A 19,975-nucleotide genomic window follows, 5' to 3' on the forward strand; every position below is an offset into this window, starting at 1 on the left:
GTAAAATGCCTGTACTTTACTAACAGGAAAACTGAATCAGGCATCATTAACAACTGCTAGCAGGAGGACAAGAAAGAGACTTGGAATATTCTTGCCTATATCTCACTTCCCAGTTACCTATGCATAAAAGAACAAAGACTATGAATATATGAATATGTTACAGATGAGATTTAACACTAGTGGGATGAGGAGGAGAAGCCAATTACTAACATGCAATTAAATCATTTTGATAAGCAAGTGTTTTCACTTACAACTTCAACCTCAAGGAAAAAAACAATCACACTGCTATTGTCTCGGAGGAAGTTTTTGCTTCATCTCCATTTTTTCTTCAGGGAAGCATTGTATTTAAGAACAGACACAGAACCCAGTCAGTTCTCCAAGCCCACTTAAATATTCATGTATTTTCAACTACTGTTGGTTGATAAGATCATGCTGTAAAATACAGCAGTCATTCTCTAATCTTCCAGAGCTAGTAATATCTTTCAGGTATAATACATTCCCATACATTTTGAACCCTCATCTCCCTGCTACCTCTCTCTCCCCAGTAAAGTTTGTAACACAAAAAGCTCCTTCAAAACTACTAAACCTCAGGAGGAGCAAAAAGAAAAAAAAAAGTTTAAATTCAAGTTTTAGTCCATATTTTAACTAGCACAGAACACTTTCTTTTTCTTTTAAAAAAATTACAACAGTGTGTGGATGCAACCACTGGCATTAAACGAGGGTGTAACAAGCTGGCAATGTAAATGAGATGCAGCTTGACAAGAAGTTGGTTCTCCAGAGCTCAGTTATAAATACTATATACAAAAAGTGAACAGAACAGAATTAAGTACAGCCTATTCACTTAGCTTTTAACAGTCTATACTCTTAGGTTATCTACAGAAACAATATTTTAAATATATTTCTTGTGTTCCCAAATTAACAAAAGTACAGAAAGACTTTTTTTTTAAATAACATAAAAACCTATGAATTACTATATACTATTTGTTCACATCCTGCAACACTATTTCATCCAGACAGTTTTAGTATAGAACACTACCTTTGATGAAAGAATTTTTGGCTGTAAATCATATGCTGAAAAAGATCTTTCAAGGGATGCTAACAAAGGGTATTGAAGCAGTTAAAACATCCTGGGGGTGTTTCTCAAAAGCAAAACCACATCTCAATATGAATATAATTTTATATTTTTAATTCTTCTATCAAAACCTTTGTTGTAAACATTTTAAAGTAAATCCAATCAAAAGTCAAACGATTCCAGGCCTCAAAAGCAGTATTATGCTGAACAAGAAGCTCCAGGTCTTTCTCTTGTGATATACATTAAAACTCTTCTTCCATGGGAAATACTTGTGACAGCTGGGGGAAAAGCACCACCACAGGAACAGTCAGGACTTTGGTTCCACAAGACATAATGCTTGAGGTGAGAAAGAAGCAAGGCTGTGATATATAGAAGAGACACTGAGAGATCCTGGGGAGATGACCAACAGGGCTCTAGTGTTTATTGTCTGTTTCTTCCTTGTCCAATTTTTTTTTTCACAAGCAAAAATGTAATACATAGAGGTGCTGTCAGCTTCCTGCGTTATTTGTACATTCCCCTCAAACAACACACCTGACTCACCACTGAACTCTTCTGGCTCAAGATGCAGAAGTGTTTAAGTACGGTATTCCAGATACTCTATGACATTTTTAACCATGATATTTCAGGACATTCACTAAGTGATTCTTTGCACAAAGGCACTAATTAAGTACTGTAAGGTAACAGTGTCCAGGGCAGCATTCACATACATTTAATACTTTTTTGTTTTGCACAACTTTAAAGGAAAACAGCAATTTTGGAAGCCAAAATGATGCACCCAAGACAGCGGACAAAATACTTTGAGGCCCTATCTACATCTTGCAGGTAACGATAAAGCCTTGTGAAAAATCTCAGCTTCCAAGAAGCAATGCTATGTCCTCTGTAGTGCAGGTGGCAAATGGTGCTACATACATGTATTTTTTTGCAACTCATCCATAAAGCTACTCACAGGTGTGTTCTTGTCTCTTATAAGAAAAAAAATAAAAATTGGTTTGGGTAACTTTCACAGAAAAGTATACTTAAAAAAAAATAATTAAAAGCCTTGGTCTTTATCTTTGTTTTAGCCTTGCTACCTTCATGAAAAAAAGAAGTCTTTAATTTATATGTTTAAATACACTTCAGCATACAAAACAGATTTCTATCCTTATTTGTGATAAGGACTAGTTGTGTGAATGCAATTGTTTCCACGAGGTAATGCCCCTGAATTCTTAAAATATTAAAGACTATTTGTGGCTTACACAGTTACAAAATAAAAAATAAATAAATCACGACTGCTTTCAAATTAGGGCTAGTAGTAGGCTTAAAAAGTAGAGCTTGACAGGAAGTCAGCTAGCCACTGTGATTCATGACATGTCTGATTTTCATACAAAACATATCACAAGAGGATTCATTCACACATTAAACTAGCATGCTGCTTCTGATGTTGTTTTGCAATCAGAAAATGTCTAACTTTTGCAAAGAATGCTAAGTAACTGTATACAAATCATATGTCACGCGTCTTTGTCAACTTACAGCACAGTATTCAGACAATTTAATCCCTTTACCAGTAAGAGAGGACTTGTCTACGAGCTATGGATCATGAGCCCTAGATCCCCACCCATTACTCTGGACAAGGCGGACTTCTTTCCCCTCCTGCCCCACTTAAAACAAACAAACAGAAAGAGATACACACACAAAAGAACACTTCTACTTCCAACCTTAAGCTTTTGCATAGAAATCTATTACCTTGTTTTCACATAAAGCTTTCAGACCTTTCTTTCCTGAAAGAGATTGAATGGGAATTCTTGACAGACTAGAAGCATTAAAAGGGAAAAGAAAGCTTCAAAGCTGAAATCAAGTTAAAGTTTCCCTCAACATCTAGATTGGATACGGTATGTAAGAAAGCTTCAAATTATTAAAGCCTGCTACACCTTTTCACGAACACAAGAAAAATCAATGGTTAACTTAGGCTTACTTCACTGTTTCCACAACAAAAGATTCTCCACCTCCTTTAGTAAGAAGACTGACAAGCAATAGAGTATTTTAGTTTAGCAAGTTGGTTTGCTTTAAGCAGTATTTTCTTTACAGTGTAAGTACCACCTTAAAGTGAACTGCGAACAGCACGGTGAAACCCCAGATGTCTTATAGCTGGAATAAGTTGTGGTGCTTCTCCGTTTCCTCTTTAAAACCCAAAGCAGTATACAACCCACCTGCAGAATAATTTAGGAACTGGAATTCATTATAAATCAGATTTTGTGCATCTGTCATTAACCTCTCACTAGAGATGCAGCTGGAACCTACAGCAATTAGAACCAGGCATCTGTAAGACTTGTATAACAAACATCTCTCTCTCACAAGACGCCACAGGTACAGAGAAGCCAGCAGAACAAAGCCACTTCACTGTGCGACGCTCACTGCAGCCTTCACTTCCTCGTGGTGCGGTCCTGGCAAGGCAAACACGGCTGTCTGGCTGCGAGGGAAAGCTCGCCCACCTCCCTCGTCACAGCTTCCCCGCAGACACTGTAAACACGCTACAACGTGGCGTGTTAAAGCGCCCGACATGGCAGCCGGGGGATCTCTTACCCTCACTCCGGGGAGGCTCCGAGCACCGCCTCACGCCTCCTCTCTCCGCTGCGCTGCCTGCAAGCGCCCTTTGACACGCTGCGAGGAGACATAGCGGGATTTCCCCGGGACGACGCCAGCGCTCCCAGGGAGCAGCCACAAGTTTCCCCAAGAAGAAAGGAGGCTCAGCCCCACCGCCTGCGTACCTACAGCCGCGTACCCACCTGGCGGGGCTGGAGAGGGTTCAGGCAGCACACACCAGCGGGGCGGCAGGGGGCTGCTGAGGCACCCCGGGCACCTCGCCCGCCCCTCACCGCACCCGCCCGGCCAACAAAGGGACGAGCCGGCCGCGGGCCCTGCCGGGCTCGGACACCAGGGGGGTGGCGCCTCCGCCCCAGCCAGCCCCTCCGCCATGTTGTTGAAAGGAACCGCCGCGGACCCGCAGCCGCCCGCCGCCGCTCCCCTACCCCCCGCCTCCAGCACCGCGCACTGACCCCGCTCGCTCTCAACCCCCTCACCCCAATTCCTTTCCACCCTTATCTCCCCCTATCTTGCCCCTCAGACGCTCACCGGCCGCCGCGGGGAAGAGCAGCGCGGCCGCCGCCAGGCGCAGCGGGGCCCAGCCCGGCCGAGTGGCCGGTAGCGCCATGCTCCGGTCTCGAACCCGCAACGCCAGCCCCAGCGAGCGCGCGCGCGCGCGGCCCCGCAGCGCCTCAGCCCGCCCCGCCCCGCTCCTCGCCTCCCTCCTGCCGCTGCTGCCGCGGCCGCGGAGGCGCCGCCTGATTGGCCGCTCCCCCCCCCCTCCGTCCCCGTCCCCGTCCCACCCCCGCGGCGGGGCTGAGGGGCGGGCTGGGGGCTGGCGGCAGCCTCGCCGCTGAGCATCCGCTTTCGTCTGTCCGCCCGAGAGGGCTTCCGGCAGGAGGCTCGTTGAGAGAGGGGAAGCAGCCCCAGGAGCTGAGGAATTCGTCTGTAGAAGCTGCCTGGGTGTGGGTGTGGGTTAGGGGAGGCAGGCAGAGCCCGTCCCGGTGCTGCCTCTGATGCGTTTCTCTCACACACGGGTGTAGGTGTAACGCACGGGCGCTGTGACAGCTTGCTCACAGACCCGCTGGCAGCCGTATAGAGGAAGCTCAGCCTTCGTGATGCTAGCCCCGCAGCCCGCCTGCAGCTCAGGAGCAAAGGATTTGTCTTCCTGTAGCCTAAAAGGTCATAGGGTAGAGCCTACCTGCATCAGGATGAGATAGGGTAGAGCCTACCTGCATTAGTATAAGGCTAGAACCTTTCTAGACCCCGTTTGCAGCTCCCACGTTATTTCACACATTCATTAAAGCAGGTTATTACACCAGGATTATCCGCGGTTTAAACATGGGTTTGTTCCATACCTCTACTAGAACACGGTGGCCTTTAGATACATTGCATAAAATATGCAGGACCCAGAGAGTGGAACATTTGATCTATACTTAGTCTTATTTCTTGCAAGAATTTATTATTTCTTGCAAGAATTATGGACAGGTTTTGAATAGTCTTTTACTTTCCACCTTCCAGAAAGAAAGCAAATACTTGAGCATGTATGGGAGGTTCAAACAGCACTCTGTAATGCAAGAAAAACACGTGCTGAGGAGCTACATAAAGCATTAAAATGTAACCAGTTTTGAAAAGGGACAAGTGATGACAGGAAATTACACAGAACAAATTGTTCTATGGATTAGCTTTTGACTAAGATCAAATATACGAATACTCATAAGTAGATTTACTTAAACAAATGGGCACTAATAAAAATCGTTCAGTTTTTGAAGCAAAAGTGTATGGAAATGTGGTACTAACAGCGACCGCAATGTGGTCGAACAGCCGTGGTTATACTGCTATATGGTCTAACAGAAACGTGGTACTAACAGCTCTGTCAGTCTTTTAGGATAAGAAGTACTGTATCAGGCTAACAAAAATTTCTAGTTAATCTGTGTTTCAACAAGAAAATATGTATGGTTAGTGGTAGTGCAAGAGGAAATAAGATGTTGCAAAACTTCATTTGCAGTTTTTATAGTTTTCTCTTCATTTAATTAGCTGAATTTTATGTTTTTTAAACTGTTTGGTGCATTGTGACATTTACAAGTTACGGTCAGTAAGAGGAAAAATACTGAACGTGTAATATTTTCCAAGTCAACAGAATAAGCTGTTTTCCATCAAAAAAGCCAAAAAAAGCCCCCAACACAACAAAGAAAACCAGATCCTTTATTTTCTCAAGCAATTTTACTCAAATTAGCACAGAAAGAATGAAAGTACTTATTTGCTTCCCTTTTCTGTAAGCTCACAAATCAGAAACTTTAGCAGAAGACTGTGATGCTGCTAAATCAGAGGCAAGCAGCAGATTATCATTATTATTATTATTTTGTCACTGCTTTATAGAATACCCAGAGTTTTTACACATCTAACTTTTATAGATATTGCCAGGTTTACCTCATCTGTCCCTCCAAAACTAAATACAGTGAGATCTTAAGTAAGCAAACCCAGTTCATTATCCCCATTATCAGGAGGTCAGTTAAAAGGTGTCATATGTCTTAAAATTTTCCTTTTAATTCACTGTCTGTGAAACATGACAGATCCGTATCTCAGAATTATGAATCAGGTAGCACTGCTTCATACTGCTTCAGTATACAGTTGCTTGGGCCTTACAGCTTACACTAGTTATCCTACAGCTAGTAGGTTTGCAAGTATATTGCAGCGTTGTAAGTTCTTAGTTTGCACTTAAGCAGATTGCAGTGATGGCAGTTTTAATGGTGCTGCTATTAAACCCCTCAAACTTTGTTTCCTACAGTTACAATGTCCAGCTTAATTTGAAATCAGGTATGGTATATTCACAAAGGGCAGTGTTGACTGTAAGTCTCATAGAATCATTAAGGCTGGAAAAGACCTCAAAGATCATCTGGCCCAACCATCACCCTATTACCAATATCACCCGCTAAACCATGTACCTATGCACCAGGTTGAGCCTTTCCTTGAACATCCCCAGGGACGGGGACTACACCACCCCCCTGGACAACATATTCCAATGCCTGACTACTCTTTCTGAGAAGAAATGTCTCCTCATTTCCAACCTAAACCTCCCCTGGCACAACTTGAGGCCATTCCCTCTAGTCCTATCACTAGTCACCTGCAAGAAGAGGCCAACATGCAGCTCCCCACACCTTCCTTTCAGGTAGTTGCAGAGAGCAATGAGGTCTTCCCTGAGCCTCCTCTTCTCCAGACTAAACAACCCCAGTTCCCTCAGCTGCTCCTCACAGGACTTGTGTTACAGGAAGATGCCTTGGAGCCCTTGGGCCATGATCCCGGCGAGGGCCTCTCTGTGAGGGCAGCTTCTTGGAGACAGGACACCATGGGGCCGCCTGCTGTGTCCAGGCCCAGCATCATGAGGACCAGGTCCATCACTGTGGGGGCCAGCACCGCCACCAGGCCCACTGCGGCCACTGTGGCTAAGCCACAGCCCGCAGTACCTGCCCTGGGGCTGCACTCACAAAAGAGCGGTCTAATTTATGCTAAAAGCAGTGAGGAAATATGTAGTCTGAGGCATGTTACTAAACACAGAAGTGACTAAGAAGACTGGTTAGGCTGGGGGTGGGTAGCCAGAAGTAAAGAGGCTGACATGAGGTCTGGAAATGGCTTTGGACTGTATGTCATGATCTATCCAAAGGCTTTATGTTGCTGTAGCAACCCTGAAATTATATGATTATCTCACCAGTGACTCTACAGTGAAGGATAGATACATTATAGTAGCTTGCCTTTAATTAAGAAAGGATACTTTTTTTTTTTTTTGTTCTGTTTTTTTTTGTTTTGTAAAAGCACAGCTTTTACCTGCTTGAGCTCTACTTCTTGTATGGAGTTGATAGTAATATTAAGGGAATAATGTATGTCATTTTTGCTACAGCACATCGCGTCTTGCTATTTACTCCCCATCCACTCTCATTCTTCAGAGCTCGTAACTGCTTGTGACCTGGAGTGATGGTGTCCTTCATATCTTTTCTCTGGCAGTGACAACCTCAATTGGTTGTCCTCAGGTAATGTTCTGAGGTAAAGATCCTCAGGTAATGCTCACAACAAATATCCTTGAAAGTAGGTGGCTTTTACACCTAACAATTAAATAAATAAGCTCAAGCCAGGGAGAAAAAGGTCTTTTTGATGAGAAGTCCTCATAGAGTACTGCTGGTATTCATTTCTTGTCATTTTTTTATTTCTGCTGGTATTTAACCTCAGAGGAATATTGTCTAAAAACTTTACAGAATTTCTTAGTGCGTAAGGATAACAGTTGACTCACACCTCTAATTTTGTCTCCTAATAAAGCTCCAATTTTTTCTTGTAGTCATGATCCATTTCTGTTTTCACTTTAAAAATTCAGCACTGCAACAGCACAGCACAGTCACAGAGTAGTAAGCATCATAAAGGTCACCTGGCACTCAGCTATTTGTTTGCTTACATCTGGTAAAACATTTCTGATACATTTGAAGGGAAAGGGCTTTTTCATATATCTTTTAAAGCAGGAACCAAGAGATATGAGATTCCAGTCTTACCCTCTGGTGCTTGTTTCTGTTGATATTTCTGTACAGTTCACAGATCCCTTTTGGTATTCCACGGGATTGTGAAATTGTGTTATGCCACTTTAAGCATGGCTGTGAGTAGAACCCTGAGCCTGGGTGCTTACTACTGAACTAGTGATGACAAATCAATGTACTCAGCAGTCTTTGCTGTAAAGAACTCTTTTTGCTACTAGTGTAGATGCCAGAATCTGGACATCAAACATTCTCCATTCACAAATAACTCTGCATTCCTCCAGCAAAGTTAACAATGTGCTATTTTGGTGGCACAGTATACAAATCACCAGCCTTTTTCATGCCAGTTACTTCCACTCAATCTCTGAATAGGTTAGGTTCAAATGTTTGTGATTACAAGAAGGAAGATGTAAAAAAACAATCAATCCCATTCCATTAAGCACAATTTCTCAGTACAGTTGTGAGGAACCTATTTCTGCCAAATTGGAGTTCTGTATAAGACTGGTGTCTTGGCTTATTAATACTGAAAGGAAAGGCAAATAATGTGAGCAGAAAATAACAAAGAGTATAAAAAACAAATGTATATCCTGAAGCAGAAAATAGATTTCTTGTGAACGTTAATGGGCAAATGTGTATTCTATTACCACAAATGTGAGACCATCCTTTCTCTTTGGACACACCATGCCTTAGCCACTGCAGCATTTGTAACAGAGGAAGCTAGGGTTCTCCAGGCAGTCTTAGCCTTAATAAATAATCTTAGTTTGTGCTCTGGACATTGCTTTCCTGTTTACAAAATAAGGAAGATGAAGAGTTGTGAAAATAAAACAACCATAAACTACTTTGGTCTTAAGTGCAGTGTACATTTGAACATTGCAACCAAAACCTTTAGAGGCATATTTTAATTTCTGCAGATTTCTGTCCTGGTCTGTGCTATTACAGCTTTGTCCTATGCGTACAAAGTCTGCATAAGTATGTCTGCTCTTGTATTTTTCTTGTATTCTGTGTTTTACTTGGGGCTAAAACAGATTTAGTCTTCTCTTGCATATGAGCTAGGACTAACTGTTCCAGAGGGTTGTGATTTTTGATATCAGTAAGTTGCTGCTCTACTTCTTATCTTTACCTCCCTTTGATTAAAATAGGCTTCACTAGTTCAGAAGTAACTTTTTTTTTTTTTTTTTTTTTTTTTTTTTTTTTTTACTGTTGGGTGCTTACAGCTGCACACTGTACAGAGACATCAACCTAAAAATAAACTGAACAGAAAGTTGTGGTCAGGGCACCAAGGGTTGCCTAAACTTTTTCACTTTCTTCACATAGTTTAGTTCCTATGTAGAACCAAAGCTTTTATGCAAAAGTATACCTTAAAGCTGGTACCTTTTGGACTCATTTTACTAGTGGTTAATATTGGAAATGTACTTTCAATGCCCAAGGGATTTGTGCTTACAGATCTTACTTGCAAGACTATGGATGTTTTGCTTGATACTTTCAGTCCTTCCTATTGCAGTTATTTCCATGTCTGTGGATTCTTCCTACCACAGAAAAAGATTTTTGCTCTTTAAATGCCCAAAGTGTCAGTGGAAGTATAGTTGCCTATGGATATTTACCATTGGCTGAGGGGGCAATAGAGGATCATTACGTTTGGATGTGGCTACATTAAATCCTTTTCATCACTGTGTTTAACCTCTGTTAGATTTAAATGGGTTGCTTTTCACTAACATCTCATCTGAGTTCAGTGTCCATTCTGTAGCTCCAACCTGTAGACTAGCCCGTTTACTACCTACAGAGTTTCTGTAATGGATCCTACACAGGATTTTCTTCTAAATTCTCATTTACAGAGTTCACCACAACTTCAGTGCTTTGTTCTTCCTCTTCTCCAATATTTTTGACTCGCCTTACCCTTCTTCCTTCCCACCATATGTCCTAGTGATTGTACCTGTAAAAGAAGATACAGCTAGCTCTAAGTGACTATTTTGATCTGTTCTCTAGGCTGCTCATCAGTATTCCCTACCCTTTCTTCTGGTGGTGAGCAATCAGTTTTTTGTAAGAGAGATCCCGTGACTCAGTGCCTTTGACAGAATGAATAGCATATCTGTTGTTATTTTGCACTCAATTGAGAGCAGGAGTTTGAAATGCTGATATGTACCTAAGCTTTGAAGTGTCTTCTGTTATATCATCAATAGTTAGGTTGACTTCACTTCCTACCCTCCCTCTCACCCCAGGAAAAAACGTGGATATTAGAAAGTAACTGAGTTTGGTGCAACTAATTTCTCTAGCTTCTCTCCCCCAACCTTTTGTTTGTAAGAGCAGAGGCCTTTCTGCAGGAGACACATTTTGAGAGGCCTCATCTACAAATCCGTTCAATTGTCACTTTGGTGACAATTACCTCTGTACATTATCCAGGTACTTTCCTGCCCAAATGGAAAAGTATCATGGCACATGCAGAGATACCTGCTTCTTGCCTTCTGAAAATGGAGGCATAGACATCTAAACACACTGCTGCATGTTCTATTCATTCATGTGCAACTTGAGCAGATCTAAGTTGCTGTGAGTGAACCAGGTTCTTACTATCTAGGCAGAACTAATGGCAATGAAAGACAAATGAAAATGTGCTGAAGGCCGTGTTTCCAAAGCAGCCTGTTGGCAGATGAACCACAGAGACTTCACAAGCCCTAGGAACTCATGAAGGATCTGAGCCCACAGGGCAATACCTTCTTGGATGGAAATAATTTTAAAATAATATGATCAACAAATTGGAAATTATTGCTGAGTTTTGATGGAGTTGATGAACAATTACCAATTCATCTGTAACAAAAAATCTAATACAGCTTTTGGTAATTGCAAAAGGGGCTTGGCTGTCGTCAGCATCACAATAAGAACTTGAAACAATGAAAACTCATGAGTTCACACACACCGCTCATCCCACCCTAATATGGTATAGGATCCAGGGATGCATTCTCATATCTCAAGGTATCAGGAAGGTTGAAAGGGTGGTGGGATGATTCTGGGAACTAGACTCATAAAATGTCACGCAGAAGATCTGCTGACTAGAATCTGAAGCTGTTCCACTACACTGAGGTGGTTTTACCCTGCTGCGCAGCTGAACTCCAACACAAATGCTGTCCCACTCCATCTCCTCAAAGAAAAAAGGGGAGAAAATCCAATGGAAATGGCTCAAGGGTTGCCATGGGCAAAATAGACTCAGCATTGGGAATACATAATACATAAGAATATAATTTATTACCTGTTGCTAATAAGCTAGAGCAGTGAGAAACTAAAAACAAACTAAAACCACCTTTCTCCTCCCCCCCTCCTCCCCCCTCATTTACGTCCTATCCATGAGTGGCACAGGGGAATGGGGAATGGGGGCTGCAGTCAGTCTGTAATACCGCCTCTGCCACTCCCTCACGGTCACTCTGCCCCTACTCCCCGTGGCATCCCTCCCACAGGATGCTGTCCTTCCTGAACTGAGCCTGCGGGGGCTGCCCACAGGCAGCAGCTCTTCAAGCACTGCTCCCACAAGGCTCCGTCCCACGGCGCCCATCCCCCAGGAGCAAACTGCTCCAGCACGGGTCCCCCACGGGTGGGCGGCAGCTCCCCTCAGACCCCCTGCTCCTGCGGGGGCTCTCCATGGGCCGCAGCCTCCTCCAGGCCACATCCACCTGCTCCACCGGGGGCTCCTCCACCCATGGGGGGGCTGCAGCGTGGAGATCTGCTCCATGTGGGACCCATGGGCTGCAGGGGGACAGCCTGCTACACCAGGGGCCTCTCGCTGCACAGGCTGCAGGGGAATTGCTGCTGCCTGCCTGGAGCACCTCCTGCCCTCCTGCTGCTCTGACCTTGGGGGCTGCAGAGCTGCTTCTCACTCCTCACTCTCCCAGCAACAGCAGTTGCACAGCAGTTTTTTTTTTCCTTTCTTAAATCCCAGAGGCACGACCGATGTCGCTTATTGGCTCAGCTCTGGCCAGTGGTGGGTCCCTTTGGAGCAGGCTGAAATAGGCTTTGATCTGCCATGGGGCAGCTTCTGGACTCTTCTCACAGAGTATAGTTACTCTTTTCAATTGTGCTGCAGTGTTACTCTTTGTGATTGATTCATTTGTTTTAAATACAGTTACTTACTGGAATTAACAAATCTTCTTCCTGAAGTGCACCTGATTTTTGTGTTGAACTTCAAAAGTATTCAGCTTTGATAGGGAGAGCTAATTTATTTTTAAGTACTGGGCCAAACTTGTCTCTGTCATATCCTTGATAAACATTACTGTTTCTCTGCAGTTATACCTGGGAATATAAAGAGCGTCTTTGGCTCTGGTTATAATGACGGTGTTTTCTGTTTTTGTTTTTGTTTTCTCCAAGGGAAACCTCGGTTTTCTAACAGGTCTCTCCTGTTGGTCTCAGCTCAGCTAGTTCCCTGGCAGGTGTACGAGCACAGTGAGTGTACTCAGCAGTGGAACAGCCAAGATGATGCATTGTTTATGCTCTGTATTAAGATGAAGGGTGTACAATAAATTCCTGTAGCATGCAAATTAATGTTAAAGTTGGGAAGCAAATGTTAAGATTTCTCTAATGTATCATTGATAATGTTTAACTATTTCAGTTTCCTTCTAAGCTCTAACAGCTATCCAGAATACAAAGAGAAGTTAGTCCTGTGAAATGATTGGCACAAATGGAATTCTGCACACATTACTGCTGGGCCTGACCTAATATTTGTGCACTATCTCCTGAAAACTATGTTTTTCTGACTTCTTCCCTCCCCCTTTGAGCACTTGGTTTTGATCCCATCTCTTATCCCCAACTTGTCATTGCAGTTCTAGGCAAGGAAATACCCAACTCCCTGTGACTGATGGCTCTAGCTCAGGAGTGGAAGAGTAAGAATTGACTGTAATTACTGGCTGCAAGCATAAACATAGGTTTAAAGCTAGGTGGCTCCTGCTGGAAGTACATAAAAAAAATAAAAAATAAAAAATTTCCCCCTTGAAGCTTCAGTGTCTCAGAGTGAAACCCCAGCATACATATACAACTCTTCCAGCTGTGCAAATTAAAGGAATACAGCATTTCACAAGTGCTCAACATTTTAGGGAAATGGATGTACTAAAAATGAGTGCAGTGAATTGTTATACATACATTTAAAATGCAATACAGAGGCTGTTTTTGCCTCATTAACATGTTGTAATGATGGAGTTGTGGCTTTTCCGAGAAAAAAAAAGAAGATACGATTCAGCTGACCCTAGGAAATATGCTTTTATAATAATTGAAAAAATAAAGTTGGATTTCACATTATTATGTAATAATTAAATCGGTTTAGTATAATAAATGTGATTTGGCTTGCTTTTGTCTTTTGAAAGTAGTTATCTAGTAATTTATTAATTTGCTGACAAATAAGAGTATTATGTACTTAAAACACAGACTTTAGATTAGATTTTTTTAAAATGATAACATGGCTCTTGAATTCCATAGTTACCACCAGAAAAAATACAACAAAATATCTTTTTTAAAGTATGCAGTAGACAAATATGTAGGCAAAAGACTTAAGATATTGTGGTGATACTGTTTGTCAAGAACATTAGCATTTACAGGTCATTTCCATCATTGCTGCTGTGATTATATATTAACGATTCCTTCATTACGTGAATGCCAGAAGGGAAAATTCACAAAAAGGAAAATCACTTTTACATGTAACTTAGTGAGATAACAATATCTAGAACCTATTGTAAAGAAACGATGACAGACATTTTTCATTCAGCAATGCTTGCCACAACAGGAAATGACTTCCTCTAACATGCAATAAAATAAATAACGGTCAGATGGCTTGTTTATCTGCATATACTTTGCAAAGTTCTGCCAGTTAAAACAGGATGTTTTCTATTAATATTGTTCCAGATTTCCTGATAATGATAGCACCAAAATAAGGACCAGATTTTGTCTAGGTGAGATTCAGTTCTCCTGCATAAAGCCCTATGCCTAGAATCTGCAAATAGTGGAAGTAAGCAGTCAGGCTGCTAAATTCATGTATAAGAACCAGGGTGAAATCTATAAAAGCTTATGGGAGGTAGGTACTTAGCTTCCACGGAGACTGAAAGGTGAGCACCTTTGTTCTTAAAAATTTTTGTCAATTCCATCCCTGTAAGTTTTAACAGCATCCCCTTATTTACTCAGGGACAGCATGTATATAGACATATATTTAAATAGTGCCTTGAGTGTTCAAAAACCTATGCAAGTAAAAAGAACATGCAGCTTCTCAACTATGAAGAAGCATCAGCCTTGCTGAGCCTTATTGCTTCTAAGATAAGCTACTGAATCTTTCCTGTAGACCACACTAGACTTTCACTGATCTTCAGACAGAAAGAAAAGGGGTGGTGAGTTAAGTGTTGGCAGACCTTGAACCATGCGGGGTTCAAGTGGAAAGAAGCGTTTAAGTCAGCCTCATGTGACATGGGATATTTCACCCAACTGGAATATGGCTTATGTTGAGGTACATTTTCTTTGGCTATTTTTTCCTGAAAGGTGCAATTGCAAAAAATAAAATATTTACATCAGTACAAATAAAATTTCAGTGTCAGCTTTTTCTGTCATAAGATGGAATACTATGTGCAACAGGTGAATTATTTTCCTTGGGGATCAGATACAAAACTGTTTTCAATACAGAGAACAATAAACTGATTGCTACAGCTATATGCTTTCTGATCGAGAAGTTTTCCCTTCTTCAGTGGTGATGCTTGTCCCATAGCTGCCAAATCACTTGTGTGCCAGGCTTCACAGTAGTTGCTAACCATTCGGATCCCATTCGCAGTTGAACCATGCCATATTACTTTTTGAGGCCTGAAAAGCAATGCTAACAGGTTATTTGCTGAAAAAGTCTATTTTTCATTCAGCTGCATGCCTATATGATGACTTTGCTCTGTTCATACCATATGACCATTTTTTGTTGCTTTCTTTCCTTGAAGCAAACAGCATGTGGGAAAAGATGAAGATAGAAAGCAAAGGAAGAAAAGGAAAACAGAGCCTGATATCTCAGTTGTAGGCTATCTGAAATGGAAAAGAAGACAGCATAAGAAAATAGAGAAATTTTTATCATATTTCTAATAGCCCAAGATATTGCCACTTGTACTATCTGGCAAAAATAAATGCCATGTAAAACTAAAAAATGATAATGTAAACTCACCAGGATGGGTCTGTCATGACATTTCTCCCGTCAAAGGAGTATATCGGAACATTAATGTTGAATTCTCCACCATTTCCTTTAAATATAGATTCCCAGTTGTGGAAAAGCATTTCTCCCTGTTAAAATTTCAAAGCCATTTTTACAAACAAAATAATATGTCATAACTGACTTTTATAAACTTCTCAGTAAATCTAAAATCTTATCTTGATTTAAGAAAACTTGTGATTCCAGCTTTCACATCTTAGATTCTGCATGATGCTCCTGAATGAATCCAGCTATCATCTCTCTGCAAATAGCTCTCTCACCTTTGCCTCATAGTTGCATCTCTGCTCTATTGTCACTCCAAATATTCAACTTGATCATAGAACTATATTGTCATAGTATGGTTTGGGTTCGAAGAGACTGATAAAGATGATCTAGTTCCAACAGTTCTGAGATGGGCAGAGACACCTTCCACTAGATCAGGTTTTTCAAGGGCCCACTGAACCTGGCCTTGAATGCTTCAAGGGATAGAGCATTCATAATTGCTCTCAGCACCCTGTTCCTTTGCCTCACCACCCTCATAACAAAGAATTTCTTCCTTATATCAAATCTAAACCTCTTTTACAGAATCACAGAATCACAGAATTGTCTAGGTTGGAAGAGACCTCAAGATCATCGAGTCCAACCTCTGACCTAACACTAACAAGTCCTCCACTAAACCATATCGCTAAGTTAAACATCTAAACGTCTTTTAAAGACCTCCAGGGATGGTGACTCCACCACTTCCCTGGGCAGCCTATTCCAATGCCTAATTGGAATACTGAATGCCCAATTGGATACTGAAAGAAGTAACACTTTAAAAAGGAAAGGAAATGTGAGTCTTTAACTTTCTGCTTTATCACTACCTTTTTCCTCCTGTAACCTGATTCCAAAATATGAAGGAAAACTTCTTTATAAAATGTACTTTGTGTTGAAACTTTTAAGCTTTTGGTATTCTCTAAGGTTTTGGGGCACCTACAGCTTATCCTAATATAACAAATTCTAAGCACTCACTCTTACCTTAAGATTGACTATTGGTAAGTTGTATCGGTCTGTTTTTCTGACAACTGTGGCCAGATCTTGCAAATGTGATGAGAGAAAGGCTCTATAAGTAGCTGTCAAACCTGCTAGCTGGGCCTGTTGAAAACACTGAAAATCTGCTCTCATGTCACCAGAAAATGGCAAGTTTAAAGCCACCAGATGCAGCTGGAGAAAAGAAAGAAGAAAAGCCATTTTTTTAAAAGTATATAACACGAGGAAGACATATTTGAAAACAACTACCACCTATCCCCTGCCAGCACAAGACCTAGTACCTTCCATTCTTGGTATTAAGTTTATTTGCCATAATAATATTACATTCCTTAAATCTATGCAACCCTGTAATATATTTCTTCAACAGTCAGGAAAACATGAATTATATACTCTTTAAAAACTTTTTAAAGTAGCTAGTATCTTAAAACAACAGTCTCAAAAAGTTAACAAACATAATCTGAAATCTTACAGACATGGAAACAAGTAGTAAGAGGTGACATATACCATTTGAAAATTCAATGTTACCAAATACAAGAACAAGCATACTTGAGTCAAACAGTACGCAAGAACTATTCCACTTCTTTATTTTTTCATGTAACTCCATGATTTTGCTTTCTTTGTCTAAACATTAATTTTAATATATCTTAACAAATACTTTAATTTTATTTTAATGTATTTTAATATATTTAATAATAATTACAATAAATGTGATAATAAATAAATAAATAAATAAAATTAAATAAATATTTTAATAAATATTTTAAAGTACTTCAAATGAAGGCTTATATTCTAAAGTGTCTGTTTAAAAACAAGCAGCATCATGAAGATAGAAAAGGTTCTAACTAATATTTTAGTGATTTAATTGTAACACAATTATTAGCTTAAAAATTACTGTGTTGCACATTTTTGGGCACAATCCCTAAGTTAAGAGGTATTCCTAACACAGAATCAGTTTTTGTTTGTTTGTTTATTTCTTTTCTGAGATATTAAAGGGGCTAGGGAGACTAAAATAGTCCTGGAGGAAACCATTATATATTTTCTCTGTGATGTCTAAACTAGTTAAAAAAATATTTGTAAATTTCTATAGCAAAAACTGTTAATTTGAAGAGAAAATAATACACATCTCCCTCAACACGCAAATTGGAGTATTTCAAAATGCAGCTATGAATTGCAATACAGATCTCATACTTACTACTGGCTTTCCATTGTTCATATTTGATATTGGACTTGGTGCCGGAAGAGACTGAAATCCCTGTTATTTATAAACATGCAGATATGTATGTTAAATATGTTAGTTAGACCAGAATTTTAGACGTTCCATAATATTGTACATAAAGTAGACATTGAATGTTGGAGAATCTGAAACTATATTGTATCAGAAAAATAAACCCAAACCATGTAGCCACAATACTTTACCTACATGTATGTACCTTCAATTTAGTTTGTCACATAAATATGTGTTTGAATACTGTCCTGGCCAAGTTGCTTTGCTAGACCCAAGTGTTACCATTCTGCAGTACCCTACCTGGTGTCAGCACCAGTATGCACCTGGAGTCCCATATGGAAGTGGCCTGCTCTTGGTAGGAGCAGAAGACCACTTCAGGAAAAACAACATTGAAAGGACAGGAAGAATGTGGAAACAGAAAGTTTAGTGGTTGGGGAGATTTCTTAAGGTCTTAGTAATTCCCTCTCCTAAACAAGTGAAATGTAGAGACCAAAAGGTTGATGAGCTTCAATAGCTCTCTCATGAACAGCTAAATTTTCTTCTATGGTCATGGAAAATATGAGTAATGAGCCAGTGAATGTAGCAATTGGGAAAATGATGTGGTGTCAGCTGGAGGTTGCAGAAAATTTCTTATAAAACGAGATCTAGAGATCTTCCTAGTGTGCTAAGTGCATTTCTGTCTGGCCTATTCCAACTACTTTTATTTTCCCAGCCACCTTCCTTCTCATGAGCCTTCATAGCACTCCCTTGCCCTTTCATTATCAGTAAGATCAATTGACCAGTCATCAACAAGACTTCTCTATCCCCTTTGCCATTTCCTGGGTTTCATCCTCATATGATTTTTTGGGACAGGCAGCATGTTCACATGCAAATTTAGACAATAATCTGCAAAATGAAGTCAGGTATAAATTAACATGTGATATTTTAGAAGAGACCTCAGTAACCCACTTATCCCAATGTGGGATAAGCTATATGCAGGTGATGATGATATAGCATAAATAAAGCGCTATAAACTTTTAAAGAAAACCCGCTTTTCAGAGACACTTTTACAAGTTTTCTTGACAGAAGTGTTATGAAACAGAATACTGATTTCTTTTTAGTGGGCAGTCTGCTTTGTCCTGCATTTTGTGGAGATTGTTTCGTCTTTGTCATGTTTGAAATCTCAGAATATAATGGAAAAAGACTAATGGCTGGCCAGCATGAACAACTTTGCAAGGTTATGCAGTGGCAGGGCAAGGTTCTGCTGAGACTGACAAGTCTCAGCAGAAAATCATGTTGTGCAGGGACCTGCCTGTAACTTCTGCCAAGTGTATCTTCTCTTTTTGCACATTTAGACTCATTTTTTCACAGTCTAGTATTTTTTACTTACATGGCTTGATATGGCTGGAGGAGGAAGGCTGTCATCAGGGATGGGAATTAGCTCACCAAGCTGAAAGAACACAAAAAGAGAAGCAAACAAAGTCATATCAGTAGGAGTTTATGAGCTAAAAAAAGAAAAGAAAAAAAAAAAGTATTTTTGCACCCATACTTCTCAATGATTCTCATCACAATGATTCCATTTTGAGTAAGAGAGCTCGAAGGTATTAGGATGTAGTGCAATCATACCTGCAATTTTCTCCATCCATTCCGAACACGGATAAAAACCTCACTGGTTTCACTCAGGTAGATTAGCGTACCTTCTGCTACGAAATGAACCTTTTCCAACATACCCGCAATGTTTTGGAATGTTGTAATCTGTCAAGTAGCAAAACAAATCATGCTTCATCAAACACACAAAACACTTTGCAAGTTAAATTTAAGTTTAATTTAAACACATAAATGTCAAGACTTCTTGCTTGGGAAATGCTCATAAAATCAGTTTTATGTCATTCCATACAAAAAAAAATCAATAAAAAAGATATATTTCGGCATTACAGAATCATTACTCTGTTGGTTTTAATAGAACTACACCAATTGTTAATTTTTCACAGAGTGAGATGATTGTGTCTCTAACGTTTACAATACAGGATTGAAATGGCAGAATACAGAAGAGACTTGATAAGGTTGGCTATGCCTTAGAAATACCACACACAATTCTAGATACATTTGTGTCTCTATTTTATTTTATTTTATTTTATTTTATTTTATTTTATTTTATTTTATTTTATTTTATTTTATTTTATTTTATTTTATTTTATTTTATTTTATTTTATTTTATTTTATTTCATTTCATTTTATTTCATTTATTTTATTTTTTGTGGTCTTGTTAATGTGATGTATTCAGATACTTATTCTATGGGTTTCATGGATTTTCACTTCAAATCAGGCATCTGAGTGAGAAACGGCACTAACTATATATTGAATTCAGATGTGGTAATAATACATTTTAGCTGAGCTGAAACCTTGTAACAGGATTAGTA

At 40.2% G+C, this 19,975-nt stretch overlaps 2 protein-coding genes across 3 annotated transcripts in view; both read right to left on the minus strand.

Moving 5' to 3' along the window:
• TGFBR1 (transforming growth factor beta receptor 1) overlaps positions 1 to 4,347 on the minus strand; it is a 32,252-nt gene extending 27,905 nt beyond the window's left edge. The window contains exon 1 of one of the 2 annotated variants that reach the window (XM_038174427.2): positions 4,181 to 4,347. In XM_038174427.2, coding sequence (XP_038030355.1) covers positions 4,181 to 4,259 — 79 coding nt within the window. In that variant the 5' untranslated portion in view covers positions 4,260 to 4,347. Of the gene's footprint in view, positions 1 to 3,631; positions 3,903 to 4,180 lie in introns of those variants that run through there. The other variant, XM_072033356.1, reaches the window with a different exon arrangement.
• A 9,011-nt stretch (positions 4,348 to 13,358) lies between these two features.
• The window catches only part of COL15A1 (collagen type XV alpha 1 chain), a 110,446-nt gene continuing 103,829 nt past the window's right edge, over positions 13,359 to 19,975 (minus strand). Inside the window, exons 32-37 of the mRNA XM_072033357.1 lie at positions 19,182 to 19,310; positions 18,946 to 19,005; positions 17,544 to 17,603; positions 16,340 to 16,525; positions 15,299 to 15,414; positions 13,359 to 14,955 (exon numbers count right to left, since the gene is read on the minus strand). Of these exons, the coding sequence (XP_071889458.1) occupies positions 14,739 to 14,955; positions 15,299 to 15,414; positions 16,340 to 16,525; positions 17,544 to 17,603; positions 18,946 to 19,005; positions 19,182 to 19,310 (768 nt within the window). The 3' untranslated portion in view covers positions 13,359 to 14,738. The remainder of the gene's footprint in view (positions 14,956 to 15,298; positions 15,415 to 16,339; positions 16,526 to 17,543; positions 17,604 to 18,945; positions 19,006 to 19,181; positions 19,311 to 19,975) is intronic.

Source organism: Anas platyrhynchos, chromosome 2, assembly GCF_047663525.1.
Source record: "Anas platyrhynchos isolate ZD024472 breed Pekin duck chromosome 2, IASCAAS_PekinDuck_T2T, whole genome shotgun sequence".
Lineage (NCBI taxonomy): Eukaryota > Metazoa > Chordata > Aves > Anseriformes > Anatidae > Anas > Anas platyrhynchos.